The 12,754-nt window shown below is 45.4% G+C and overlaps 1 protein-coding gene across 1 annotated transcript; it reads left to right on the plus strand.

Annotated features, from left to right (window-relative positions):
• Nucleotides 1-1,710: 1,710 nt before the first annotated feature.
• On the plus strand, nt 1,711-7,384 carry LOC141104829 (uncharacterized). The gene is made up of 7 exons (XM_073594604.1): nt 1,711-1,788; nt 2,396-2,510; nt 3,003-3,349; nt 3,780-3,877; nt 3,967-4,194; nt 4,282-4,414; nt 5,694-7,384. The coding sequence occupies exons 3-7, from the start codon at nt 3,265-3,267 to the stop codon at nt 6,788-6,790; spliced, it is 1,641 nt and encodes a 546-aa protein (XP_073450705.1). The 5' UTR covers nt 1,711-1,788; nt 2,396-2,510; nt 3,003-3,264; the 3' UTR covers nt 6,791-7,384.
• The last annotated feature ends 5,370 nt before the right edge of the window (nt 7,385-12,754 follow it).

Here is a 12,754-nt window from a genome sequence, read left to right on the forward strand (position 1 = left end):
ATCTCCAAATTGGGCCCAAAGTGTCAATATTTTGTGTGGCCACCATTATTTTCCAGCACCGCCTTAACCCTCTTGGGCATGGAGGTCACCAGAGCTTCAAAGGTTGTCACTGGAGTCCTCTTCCACCCCTTATGGTATGGACAGCATTGGACACCATTTATTCATAATTTTTTATCATGTGGGTTTAGTGACAGTGGTTTCCTATGATCATCGGTTCCATCTAGTGGCCATAATGTGACATTTTTCCTCATGGAGTAGATTCAGAAAATGACCTCATTTTGGCCACTAGATGGAACTGATGATCTTCAACATAACTCCACTGATGTTGAGAAAAAAACAATCCCCTCTGGGTGATAAATGTACATTACGGGGGTTTTAACCCCAAGAAACCTTTGGAGGAACCCTGGCTGAGAAAGGCTGGACTAGGCAGTAATATATTTGTAGAACCCTCTAGGTTGCTAGATAGATGTAAATAGGGTTTTTTGGTAGAGTAGGCAAATTTAGACAGGACCAGCTAGGCCTATTTGGTTTGATCTGGGTTGGGAGTGGCCCAGTTGAGAGCTGGTGATTCACAAGCAGCATCATTAAAACCTCCCACTTCTTTCCAGAATGTTCTGGTACTTTCTGGAAAGAGAGAGGAGGTGGAGCTGTTTGGGTTGTTCTAAGGAGCCTTGACCAATCCCCAACTTGAATTGGCAGCGGGCAGGCCTCCTTAAATACCTAGGGTCCCAGCTGGGGAGAAGTTGTTCGCGAGGAAGCTGGAAATGGCGTACTAGGCTGTTCGGGCCTTTGAGGGAGCTCTCCAGTTTGGAGGGGGTGACCTTGGGCCTGGGCCTGGGCTCGGGTGCGGTGCGGATGGGACCTTCTAAGAACACATAGCGGTGTCCTGGACAGAAGGCACTGGAGCAAGGAGAGAGGACAGCGGAGAGCACTGCTGGGCAAGTCCCCAGGGAGGAACAACGGGTCGCAGCCAAGAGGGCTGGTGAGTGACACACAGTCAGGAGAGGACTGGGAGAGTGTAGTCTGGGATGGGTGCAGAGCTAGAAGAGTGGACTGTGGAAGCATGGGCAGGAGAGAGGGCAGGGCCTGAAGAGGTGGTACTGGGAGCAGTAGCCACGTGTAGGACAACTAGCACCAAGGACTGTCATTTTTGCTACGTTGTAGGGATCCTAGGTCCCTACCCACAAAGGGAACTCGCAAAGCCTGGCTGAGCCAGTGTCAGGCCTAAATTTCTGTGCTAGTTAGTCCTGGATGGGTAAGCAAGATATGTGCTGGAGGTGTTGAGAAGGAATAGTCTGCAAGCAAGTGTTGTACTGGAGTGTATATACAAGGAGCGTATTCAGTGGGCACCCCACATGCCCTTATCCTATCCAAGTTAATTCCTGTCAATTTAAAAAAAAAACAAAGTGCAAGGACTGTTTTCTGTCTAAAAAGTGACTGGAAATCTTGTGTCGGGCTAAGCAGGATGACAGGTGGACTACAATACCCAGCAGCCCCCATGAGGGTACAGCTACATACTCCTTTGCCCCTTGGTGGGAGTGGAGATGACCCCATCTATAAGGATATACAGTACATACACACACAGCACAAGGCCGTGTTCACACTACGAGACGTTTCTCAGGACTGCAGTTCCTCTGAGCTCCACAAGGTGGTGATCTCACTTCTACCCAGACAGGAAGTCTCTATGGAAGACAGGAAGTGATGTCAGCTACAGACAGGAAGTTCCGGGTGAGAGGTGAGTCGGGAGGAAGTAGTGAGGAGACATTGTTGGAAGGGGCAGTAGAGGAGGTAATAAGATCGTATTTTCTATTTACACCCAGTAACCCCCCGTCATGTTCCGTCCTCTTCCTCCATAGTCACTGTGACGTCTTTTATCTCCAGCAGATGATGATACACACATATATAGTGTGGAAACCTAGATTAACCCCTTCAGGGGCAGAACATTCCCCCTACTTACGGGGCCGGAACATTCTCTTCATTTTGGAGATGTGTCACCTTTCCCAACTTATCTTTTTTCGATCTCACCTATTATGTAACTATGAGAACCCCATCCCTCACTGTTGTAGATACCTCACTCCTTACTAGGATGAGGAACACGTTTCATCCAAACTTGGCTTCACACCGAACCCCTTAGAAAGCTGTCATTGCCACCCAATCAGATGTGGCCACCAGCAAGAATACATAGTGACGGGAATGTTCATAACATCATTGACCCAAAATTTAACAAAGCCTCTCTGTCCTTCTCTTCTTTATTGTCCATCGTCATAATCTGATGTGTAGACCTCCGTATGTACAAAATCCTGTTGGGGACAGCTCAGTTATTAACTCCTTATTTCCCGCTCCTAAAATTGTACAAAAACTGCAGTCCAGATAATTCTCTGATATCCATCAACAGGGAAGCCCACACAGATCACATGACCACACCAATAAAAATGAAGGAGAACCGGAGTCACATGACTGAGAAGATACTAAATCTCACCCTGGAGATCATCTACCTGCTGACCGGAGAGGTGAGGAGGATTCTGGGAGGTCACATGACATCACTCTTATCTCTATTAATAATACACAGACCTGACCGGAGAGGTGAGGAGGATTCTGGAAGGTCACATGACATCACTCTTATCTCTATTAATAATACACAGACCTGACCGGAGAGGTGAGGAGGATTCTGGGAGGTCACATGACATCACTGTTATCTCTATTAATAAAACACAGACCTGACCGGAGAGGTGAGGAGGATTCTGGGAGGTCACATGACATCACTCTTATCTCTATTAATAAAACACAGACCTGACCGGAGAGGTGAGGAGGATTCTGGGAGGTCACATGACATCACTCTTATCTCTATTAATAAAACACAGACCTGACCAGAGAGGTGAGGAGGATTCTGGGAGGTCACATGACATCACTCTTATCTCTATTAATAAAACACAGACCTGACCGGAGAGGTGAGGAGGATTCTGGGATTCTAACATGATATTCCTATTGGTTCTCCAATATAGAGATTTCCTCTTGTGAAGTCAGGTGATCATATGACCATCACAGTGCTTCCATGTGACTCCCTAAAACCTGAGAGACACAACATGGAGAAGATTCTAGAAGTCACCAAGAAGATGATGGAGCTGCTGACAGGAGAGGTGAGGAGGATTCTGGGAATTCTGGGACATTATCCAGTAACAGACAAGGGATGTGTCTGGATGGTGACTGTATCATTGTGTGTGTCAGGTTCCTATAAGGTGTCAGGATGTCACTGTCTATTTCTCCATGGAGGAGTGGGAGTATTTAGAAGGACACAAGGATCTCTACAAGGACGTCATGATGGACAATCAGCCGCCCCTCACATCACCGGGTAAGAGGAGACTTTATTGTAAAGGAGAGAGCAGTACGGAGGCTCCACCTAGATCCCCCATCATCTGATAAACACATAGAAACAATGTATTCAGTCAGTGTGTGTCAGGGCTGGGCTCTTGCTACATAACGAGCAGCTTTTTTCTTCCAGTGCTCAGAAGCTGCTCAGCTGTCGGTTAATGACCAGCCACTCATTGCTTCCACAGTGTCTAACTTGGTTACCATTACATGTCTCATTAGTCCAGCCTACTGCCAGTGCTTTTTGGCTATTTTAGCAGCTTAGCTCATTTCCTCCTTGCCCTTGTGTGGTCTATCATCTCCAGTGTGTTCCTGTGTATGGCTTACCCTGGCTGACATCTACACCTAGATCCCCCATCATCTGATAAACACATAGAAACAATGTATTCAGTCAGTGTGTGTGTTTCCTACAGATGGATCCAGTAATGGGAACCCACCAGAGAGATGTCACCGTCCTCTGTATTCCCGGGATTCCACACAGGAAGGTCACACCATCCCTCACCATCATCAGGTAGATGAGGAACAATCACTGATAGTATCATTAGGATCTGTACATTATCTGCATTGTTACCATTGATGTCATTTTTATTATATATTCAGAGTGGAAACCTGAGAGATTCTAAAGTTGAGGTTAAAGAAGAGATAAAAGAGGAGGATGATGAGGATGGGGTGATGGAGGAGTCAGAGTTTCTAAAAGGACACAAAGATCTGTACCAGGACACCATGGTGGAGTCATCCAGCTACAGGAACCCACCAAAGAGATGTCCCCGTCCTCTGTATTCCCGGGATTCCACACAGGAAGATCACACCATCCCTCACTGTTACAAGGTTGGTGGGAAGGAGCATCTAAAACACAAACATCACTCATGGAGACAATGTATGAACGCTACAAGATGTTATATTCTCTTGGTTTAGGGTGAAGTTCTGATAGATATAAAAGTTGAGTTGGAAGAAGAGAGGTATGTGAGGGATGATCCGCAGTCTATGGAGGAGGATGGAATAACGGGAACATTTATAGAGGAGGACACTCCTACAGAGATCAGCACAGGTGGGTCATTAACACTAAATACATTCCTCCACCCATACTGCTCACTGATTGGTCCAGAGTAGGGTGGGAACTGAGTGATATCAGCCAATAGTACCCCGGTAATAGTTATGTTCTTCACCTGTGTTCCCTGTCCTGCACTTTAGATGTTCTTTTCTATCAGATAAACCCCCTACCCCCATTTATATATCTAGAATGGATTTATAATCACATAGAGCTCTGGGCTATCTGATATATCCAGATTGTATCAAAAATTAAGTCTCTACAGAATATAGATGTAAGGATTCCTTGGTGCTGATATCTTATGGCCATCTGCATTTCTCACCAAACGAGTTCAAACTTAGATGCTTCGGTTCCATGCATGAGACCCTCTCCAGGAACCCCGAGAAGTCTCCTTTCACACCGCCCCCCCAAAGGGGGTGATTCCTCCAGCAGAGTATCAGCTACATTTCTGGCAGCACTTCCCCCGGCAGCTCGAGCAGGAAGCCCCCAGGCCACTTCAGTGAGCCCTTTTCATGTGGATCTCTGGAAAACTGGCCAATCAGTTTCTCAGATCCACCATGCATCTACATTGTGACCTGAAGGCACAAGCACAGACAGGAGAACCAGCCCTGCTTGACCCAGATAGCCTCAGAATCAGCACAGCAAAAGAACACTAACCCCTTGTAGGCACCAGTCTACGGGAGGATTCTTCCCAGTGACAACAAATGTTAGGAGCATTCTTCCCAATGACCATCATGCTAATGTACCCTGTAGATATAGTAATTTTTAGGAGGGGTTTCCTTAGATCGGAATATTGTTTCGAAGGTTCCACCATGATAATAAGGTTGAGAAAGTCTGGTCTAGAGGGTGTCATGGAACCCTCCCCATATGGGGAGTATGACGCAGTAATTTGATGTTTTGAGACCCCGGTGTCCGGGGTCTAGCAAAATCTCAGAAGAACCAAATGTGTTGGTGGTTGCCTTCATATATCTGGTCAATGGTAGCATCAATTCCCAAACTGAGAGAATCTGTAGGGGTCCAACATCGCTACATCCCTCTCCAGAGACTGAAATAAAGCTCATTACTAGTCCTGAACACTGCACTTAATCAGTAGAAATGCGTGATAGAGGGGGTGGGGAGAATTTTTTCCCATGATCCCTGTAACTCCATCACTCCTAAACAAGACAGATCTCATCATTTCCTCACTCACTAAGGTCCATGAATAGGGATATGAATTGGTAGGAGATCCAGAGAATCGATCTGCTCATGTCTAGTAATAATCTTTGTATTTCTATTTTAGTAGATGGACGGGAGATGAGAAAAACCTCAGAGGATTGTCTCACTTTGTCTCCAGACTGTAAAGTAGAAGATGAGGACATCACACAGTATAGTCCAGGAGAAAACCCGACTACCTCAAATGTCCATCCGGCACCACACAGTGAAGATGGACCATCGTATTCTTCTTATCCTGAGGAACCTCAGACTGTGAGGGACGGTGCCGGACCATCGTATTCCTCTTATCCCGAGGAACCTCAGACTGTGCGGGACGGTGCCGGACCATCGTATTCCTCTTATCCTGAGGAACCTCAGACTGTGCGGGACGGTGCCGGACCATCATATTCCTCTTATCCTGAGGAACCTCAGACTGTGCGGGACGGTGCCGGACCATCGTATTCCTCTTATCCTGAGGAACCTCAGACTGTGAGGGACGGTGCCGGACCATCGTATTCCTCTTATCCTGAGGAACCTCAGACTGTGAGGGACGGTGCCATCCTTCCAACAGCAAAGAGGTTTTCCTGTACTGAGTGCGGGAAGAGTTTCCATTCTAAATCTGGTCCTTATGAGCACAAAAGTTCTCACGCAGGTGAGAAGTTGTATTCCTTTCCTGTGTGCGAGAAATGTTCTTCAATGAAATCCCAACTTAACACACATCGAATTTTGCAATCCGGTAAGAAGATCTATTCCTGTCCGAAGTGCGAGAAAAGTTTTCTTCATAATGCTTCCCTATTCAAACATCGGAAGTCTCACACAGGTGAGAAGCCATATTCCTGTTCTGAGTGCGGAAAATGCTTTTCCCATAAATGTGATTTTTACAGACATCAGAGAACTCATACAGGTGAAAAGCCGTATTCCTGTCCTGAGTGCGGCAAATGTTTTTCAAGGACATCCAATCTTTACACGCATCAGAGATTGCACGTGGGGGAGAAGCCGCATGTCTGTTCTGAGTGCGGGAAATGTTTTCTAAGAAAATCGGAACTTGTCGCACATCAGAGATCTCACACGGGGGAAAAGCCGTATTCCTGTCCTGAGTGCGGGAAATGTTTTTCAAAAACAAACAATTTCTACAGACATCTGAGATTGCACACGGGGGAGAAGCCATATCCCTGTGCTGAGTGAGGGAAATGTTCCTCACTGAAGTCCTGTCTTCCTGTACATCAGGGGTCCCACACAACCCTCGAGGTTTATTAGTGAGTGCAGGAAATGTCTTGTATATGAATGTTGCTGGACATGTGGGGAAGAAGCACACCCTGATATACACCTCAGATATACTCCATGGCTGATCTTCATCATGTAAGAAACAGTTGATAAGGAGATCAGAGATCACCAAAGACATGGATGAAGTGTTGTACCGTGTTGGCCATTAATAGCAGGAGAAAAATAAAAATAGACTCATTACCTCTCATTGGCTGAGTACATTTTGTGGTATGGAGACTTAGAGGTCTATTATTCTCTTGCAAGAGGTCTGTTTTCTCAAGTCGTCTTCCAGGACGAAACACGTTAGCCCCACTACTTAATAGATGGCCTCTGGGGCTTTTAAAATAAAAATGGAGTCATTACCTCTCATTGTACATTTTGTGGTGGAAGCTTTCACAAACAGCTACAGTACCTTGAAAAAGTATTCGTACCCCTTGAAATTTTCCACATTTTTTTTCATGTTACAACCAAAGACGTATTTTATTGGGATTTTATGTGATAGACCAACACAAAGTGGCTCATAATTGTGAAGTGGAAGGAAAATGATAAATGATACAAATAAATATGTGAAAAGTGTGGGGGGGGGGCATTTGTATGGCACCCCCCGGAGTCAATACTTTGTAGAACCCCCTTTCTCTACAAGTCTTTTTGGGGATGTCTCTACCAGCTTTGCACATCTAGAGAGGACATTTCTGCCCATTCTTCTTTGTAAAATATCTCAAGCTCTGTCAGATTGGATGGAGAGCGTCTGTGAACAGCAATTTTCAAGTCTTGCCACAGATTCTCAATGTGATTTAGGTCTGGACTGTGACTGGGCCATTCTAACACATGAATATGCTTTGATCTAAACCATTCCATTGTAGCTCTGGCTGGATGTTTCGGGTCATTGTCCTGCTGGAAGGTGAACCTCCGCCCCAGTCTCAAGTCTTTTGCAGACTTTAACAGGTTTTCTTCTAAGATTGTCTTGTATTTGGCTCCATCCATCTTCCCATCAACTCTGACCAGCTTCCCTGTCCCTGCTGAAGAAAACCATCCCCACCATATGATGCTGCCACCACCATGTTTCACGGTGGGGATGGTGTGTTCAGGGTGATGGGCAGTGTTAGTTTTCCCCACACATAGCGTTTTGCTTTTAGGCCAAAAAGTTGAATTTTGGTCTCATGTGACCAGATCACCTTCTTCCACATGTTTGCTGTGTCCCCCACATGGCTTCTCGCAAACTGCAAACAGGACTTTTTATGGTTTCCTTTGACAATGGCTTTCTTCTTCTCACTCTTCCATAAAGGGCAGATTTGTGGAGAACACGACTAATAGTTGTCCTGTGGACAGATTCTCCCACCTGAGCTGTGGATCTCTGCAGCTCCTCCAGAGTTACCATGGACCTCTTGGCTCTTCTCTGATGAATGCTCTCCTTGCCCGGCCGGTCAGTTTAGGTGGACGGCCATGTCTTGGTAGGTTTCCAGTTGTGCCATACTCTTTCCATTTTCCGATGATGGATTGAACAGAGCTCCGTGAGATGTTCAAAACTTGGGAGATTTTTTTATAACCTAACCCTGCTTTATACTTCTCCACAACTTTATCCCTGACCTGTCTGGTGTGTTCCTTGACCTTCATGATGCTGTTTGTTCACTAAGGTTCTCTAACAAACCTCTGAGGGCTTCACAGAACAGCTGTGATTAAATGACACACATAGGTGGACTTTATTTACTAATTAGGTGACTTCTGAAGACAATTGGTTCCACTAGGTTTTAGTTAGGGGTATCAGAGTAAAGGGGGCTGAATACAAATGCCCCCCCCCCCACACACACACACACACACACTTTTCACATATTTATTTGTATCATTTATCATTTTCCTTCCACTTCACAATTATGTGACACTTTGTGTTGTTCTATCACATAAAATCCCAATAAAATACATTTACCCTTTTGGTTGTAACATGACAAAATGTGGAAAATTTAAAGGGGTGTGAATACTTTTTCAAGGCACTGTAAGTACCCTTTTTCCTAAAGTAACATGACCAGGCTCTCTCCCAGCCTGTCTGCGGGGAAACATACGTAGGAGAAGCTTCTAGTCCTCTGCTGCTGGTCACATGTTTAAAATATATTTTTTAAAAACGGTCTTTGGAATAGAGTGAAAATAAATAATTGATATCAATAAACAGTTTTAAATTTTCATACAAATGTATATTTGGAATCAAATCTTATTTTGTGGCAATAATTTGGGAGGATTTCTACCAGTCACAGGCTGTGTCACGCCCCCTCCAGCCTGTGTCTTAGAATAACAGGGAGGTGAAGCCTCCACCAATCTACGTGTAATATCCTGCCCCCATTGTGTTTAGCTGGTTAGTGGGCGAGGAGGAGGTAGGGAGTGGCCTGTCATTGTGTATATGCCCACATGTGTGACTCTATAGTCACATGGGCTGCTGAGATGTAATGGGGGGGGGGGGGAATGTGGTCAGTGTACTGATCCCTTACACTGGTGACTAATAGGAGAAGGACCCCCTTATGTCAGTGTAGTGGTCCCTTACATTGGTGACCAATGGGAGAAAATTCCCTTTATTTTATTGGTCAGTGGGGATGATCTCAAGGTTCAGTCCAAACAAAAGTTAGGACCGAACTTTGGCTGTTTGGCGGGAGCTGAACTTCATGTACAATAGCGGTGTTTACTATCACTTTTCTACATGACAGCTTCCCACTGTTGATGGTTGTAAAGATCCCTGTGAAGCAGGCACCGCCGAGTCCTTAACAAACGTGACGTCACCTGCTCTATTGACTTATATGGTCGGAAATTCCCATCCATGTAAGCAAAGGGGTGGAATCCCAGTGGCATCATTGACCATATATGGTTGGGGACATCACCGAGAGACCCCGCCCTCTTGTGTATAACATTATCATCCGCTGGACTGTTGGCAGGCGACAAGCAAAGGAGCAGGACATTATTTCCCCGTTGGCGGGTCATCAGCTGCCAGGCATCATGATTGACGTGGATCTACATCGCTGAACGATGGATTGATGATGGATTTTCAACCTTCTTTGGGGATTTACATTTTTTTAATAAAAGACTTAATAAACTTTGGGTGTCTCTCCAGTGTTACAACTTTCTTTTGTAAATGAGTAGGAGTATTATGCAGCCAAAACTCATTCATATGGGGATAGTATCTGGTGTCCATTTATTATTAAAGGGGGGTTTCCAGATTCCGATAAGCTCACTGACCCCCAAAACTGCTGGGCCGGGGTTGTGGGGAAGAGGCCCTTGTCCTCATCAACATGGGGACAGGGTGTTTTGCCTATCCTAGCCAAACAGGCTGCATGCTCAAATTACCGGTCTGGTATGGATTTTAAGGGTGACCAACCTCATTAGTTTTTTTTCGGTGAGGTACTCCCCTGAAATCCATACTGGACTCAAAGGGTCTGGTATATATTTTGGTGGAGGGGACCCTATGCATTGTTTTTTTCATTCTCGCTGTAGGAGGTGCGAAAAAGTGACATTTAGAAAGACAAAAATGATATAGTGTAAATTGCTGGTAAATGACATAAAAAAACCCAAAATACAGATCAGACTCTTGGGGGGAGGGGGGATCTGTGCGTTAGGACGCCCCCCAGGCATGTTATACGTGAAATGGACATTTTTAATGTTTCACTTTAAGCATTTCAAAGATCATTGCCCTTGGCCAAATGTATTTATTTTTTAATTGGTTCGTGTAGTTAGGATCCACATCAGAACCTAGAACCTCTGCAGTGCATGGCTGTAGTTCTTCTTGATGTTCCTCGTGATGCTGAACAACTCCCTGAGTGATCCCTTGGATAACCTTGCCTTGCATTTTGTTTATGGTGAACCTTGAACTCTTTGCTCCTCCCATGAACTTCCTGATTCAAGCCATGTCTCTGTACTTCCTGTTTGCCAGATTATTGTGCTTTCTTCAGACAATATCTTGCTCCTGTGTAAACCTTGTAGGGGTAAGGACCCCAAAGAAAGGAAGTCACACTAGGACCACGTAGCTTTATCACGGGATCTTCAAAGATCCCGTGATAAAGCTGCGTGGTCCTAGTGTGAATTGCTTTCTTTTGGGGTCTTTACCGCCAAAAAATCTATTTATAAGTTTTTTTGAATCACTTGGATCCCACCGATTTAGGTGAGTCAGCAATCATTCAGGATGCTGTCTTATGGCTAAATTTAAAGCCCTACAGTGCCTAAAACACTAGTGAGATATTGGCAAACATCTTTTTGTCTATTTGTGTCCTTACCTTCTCTATAACTCATTACCAGCCTTTGGCTTTTTCCTTGACTACGCTTTCACTTGATCCCAACTCTTCACCACTTTTTACTAACCTCTGGCTTGCTTACTGTCTAAGCTTCTGCTTGATACCTACCTGCTACATCTACTGCCGGACACTGGCTTGCTAACCTCTGAAGCCCATCTCCACCATCAGGGGCTTTGGTGAAGACCGTTTAGTGCTTAGACCCCCTTTATACCCTCGGGGGTGCCCGTGTCATCCTCCAGGGTGCTTCTGTACTTATCTTGCTGATCAATTGGAACCTCTCTACTGCTATAGCTACTGGTCTCCAAGCCTGACCCCTTACCGTGACACATGTTCCACAGAAGCAGTGCCCCTCGTGCTATTTTTTAACACCTCTCTCTTGCATATTAACCCAGAAAATTAGAATTTTTTAATTTAACAGATTCAGCTCCCATTGATTTTAGTGGGGTCCATTGTTCAAGGAACCCCTAGAAACCATGGGAGGGACCTTGGCTGAGAAAGGATATCTTGCTCCTTTGTGAACCTGCAGTTCTCCTCATCTTCTCTATCACTCGTTACCAGCTTTTGGCTTTTTTCATTGACTCTGATTTCACTTGATCCCGACTTGTCACTACTTTTACTGACCTCTAGCTTGCTTAGTGACTAAGCTTCTGCTTGATTCAGCCCCTATTGATTTCAATGGGGTCTAGGGTTGCCACCTCATCCCTTTAAACCCGAACACATATGAATTACACGGGTTCTGAGGCTAATTTAATGCAGATAAGACACCAAGTGAGTTTAATTACCACCTTAATTAGCCACAGAACCCATGTAATTAATATGTGTTCGGTTTTAAAGGGATGAGAGGGCGACCCTAATGGGGTTCCTTGCTCAAGGAATCCTAATGCCACGTACACGCGACCGGACTTTACGGCATACTTTGCCCCGGCGGACTTTTCAATGGACTTTCCGAATGAACGGGCTTGCCTACACACGATCAACCAAAGTCCGACAGATTCGTACGTGATGACATACGACCGGACTAAAACAAGGAAGTTCGTAGCCAGTAGCTGCCCTAGCGTCGGTTTTTGTACGTCGGACTAGCATACAGACGAGCGGACTTTTCTACCGGAGTCGAGTCCGTCGAAAAGATTTGAAACGTGTTTCATTTCTAGGTCCATCGAACTTTTGGGGGAAAAAAAGTCCACTGGAGCCCACACACGATCGAACTGTCCGACGGACTCTGGTCCGCCGAACCAAGTATGCCGTAAACTCCGGACGTGTGTACGCGGCATTAGAAACCTTTGGAGGAATCCTGGCTCAGAAAGGCTGGACTAGGCAGTAATATATTTCTCCACCCCTCCCTGGTGGGAGTGGAGATGACCCCATCTATAAGGATATACAGTACATACACACACAGCACAAGGCCGTGTTCACACTACGAGACGTTTCTTGGGGCTGCTGTTCCTCTGATCTCCACAAGGTGGTGATCTTCTCACTTCTACCCAGACAGGAAGTCTCTATGGAAGACAGGAAGTGATGTCAGGTACAGACAGGAAGTTCTGGGTGAGAGGTGAGTTGGGAGGAAGTAGAGAGGAGACATTGCTGGAACTGGCAACAGAGGGGGTAATAAGATCTTATTTTC

This window comes from Aquarana catesbeiana, linkage group LG08, assembly GCF_042186555.1.
Source record: "Aquarana catesbeiana isolate 2022-GZ linkage group LG08, ASM4218655v1, whole genome shotgun sequence".
Classification (NCBI taxonomy): Eukaryota; Metazoa; Chordata; class Amphibia; order Anura; family Ranidae; genus Aquarana; species Aquarana catesbeiana.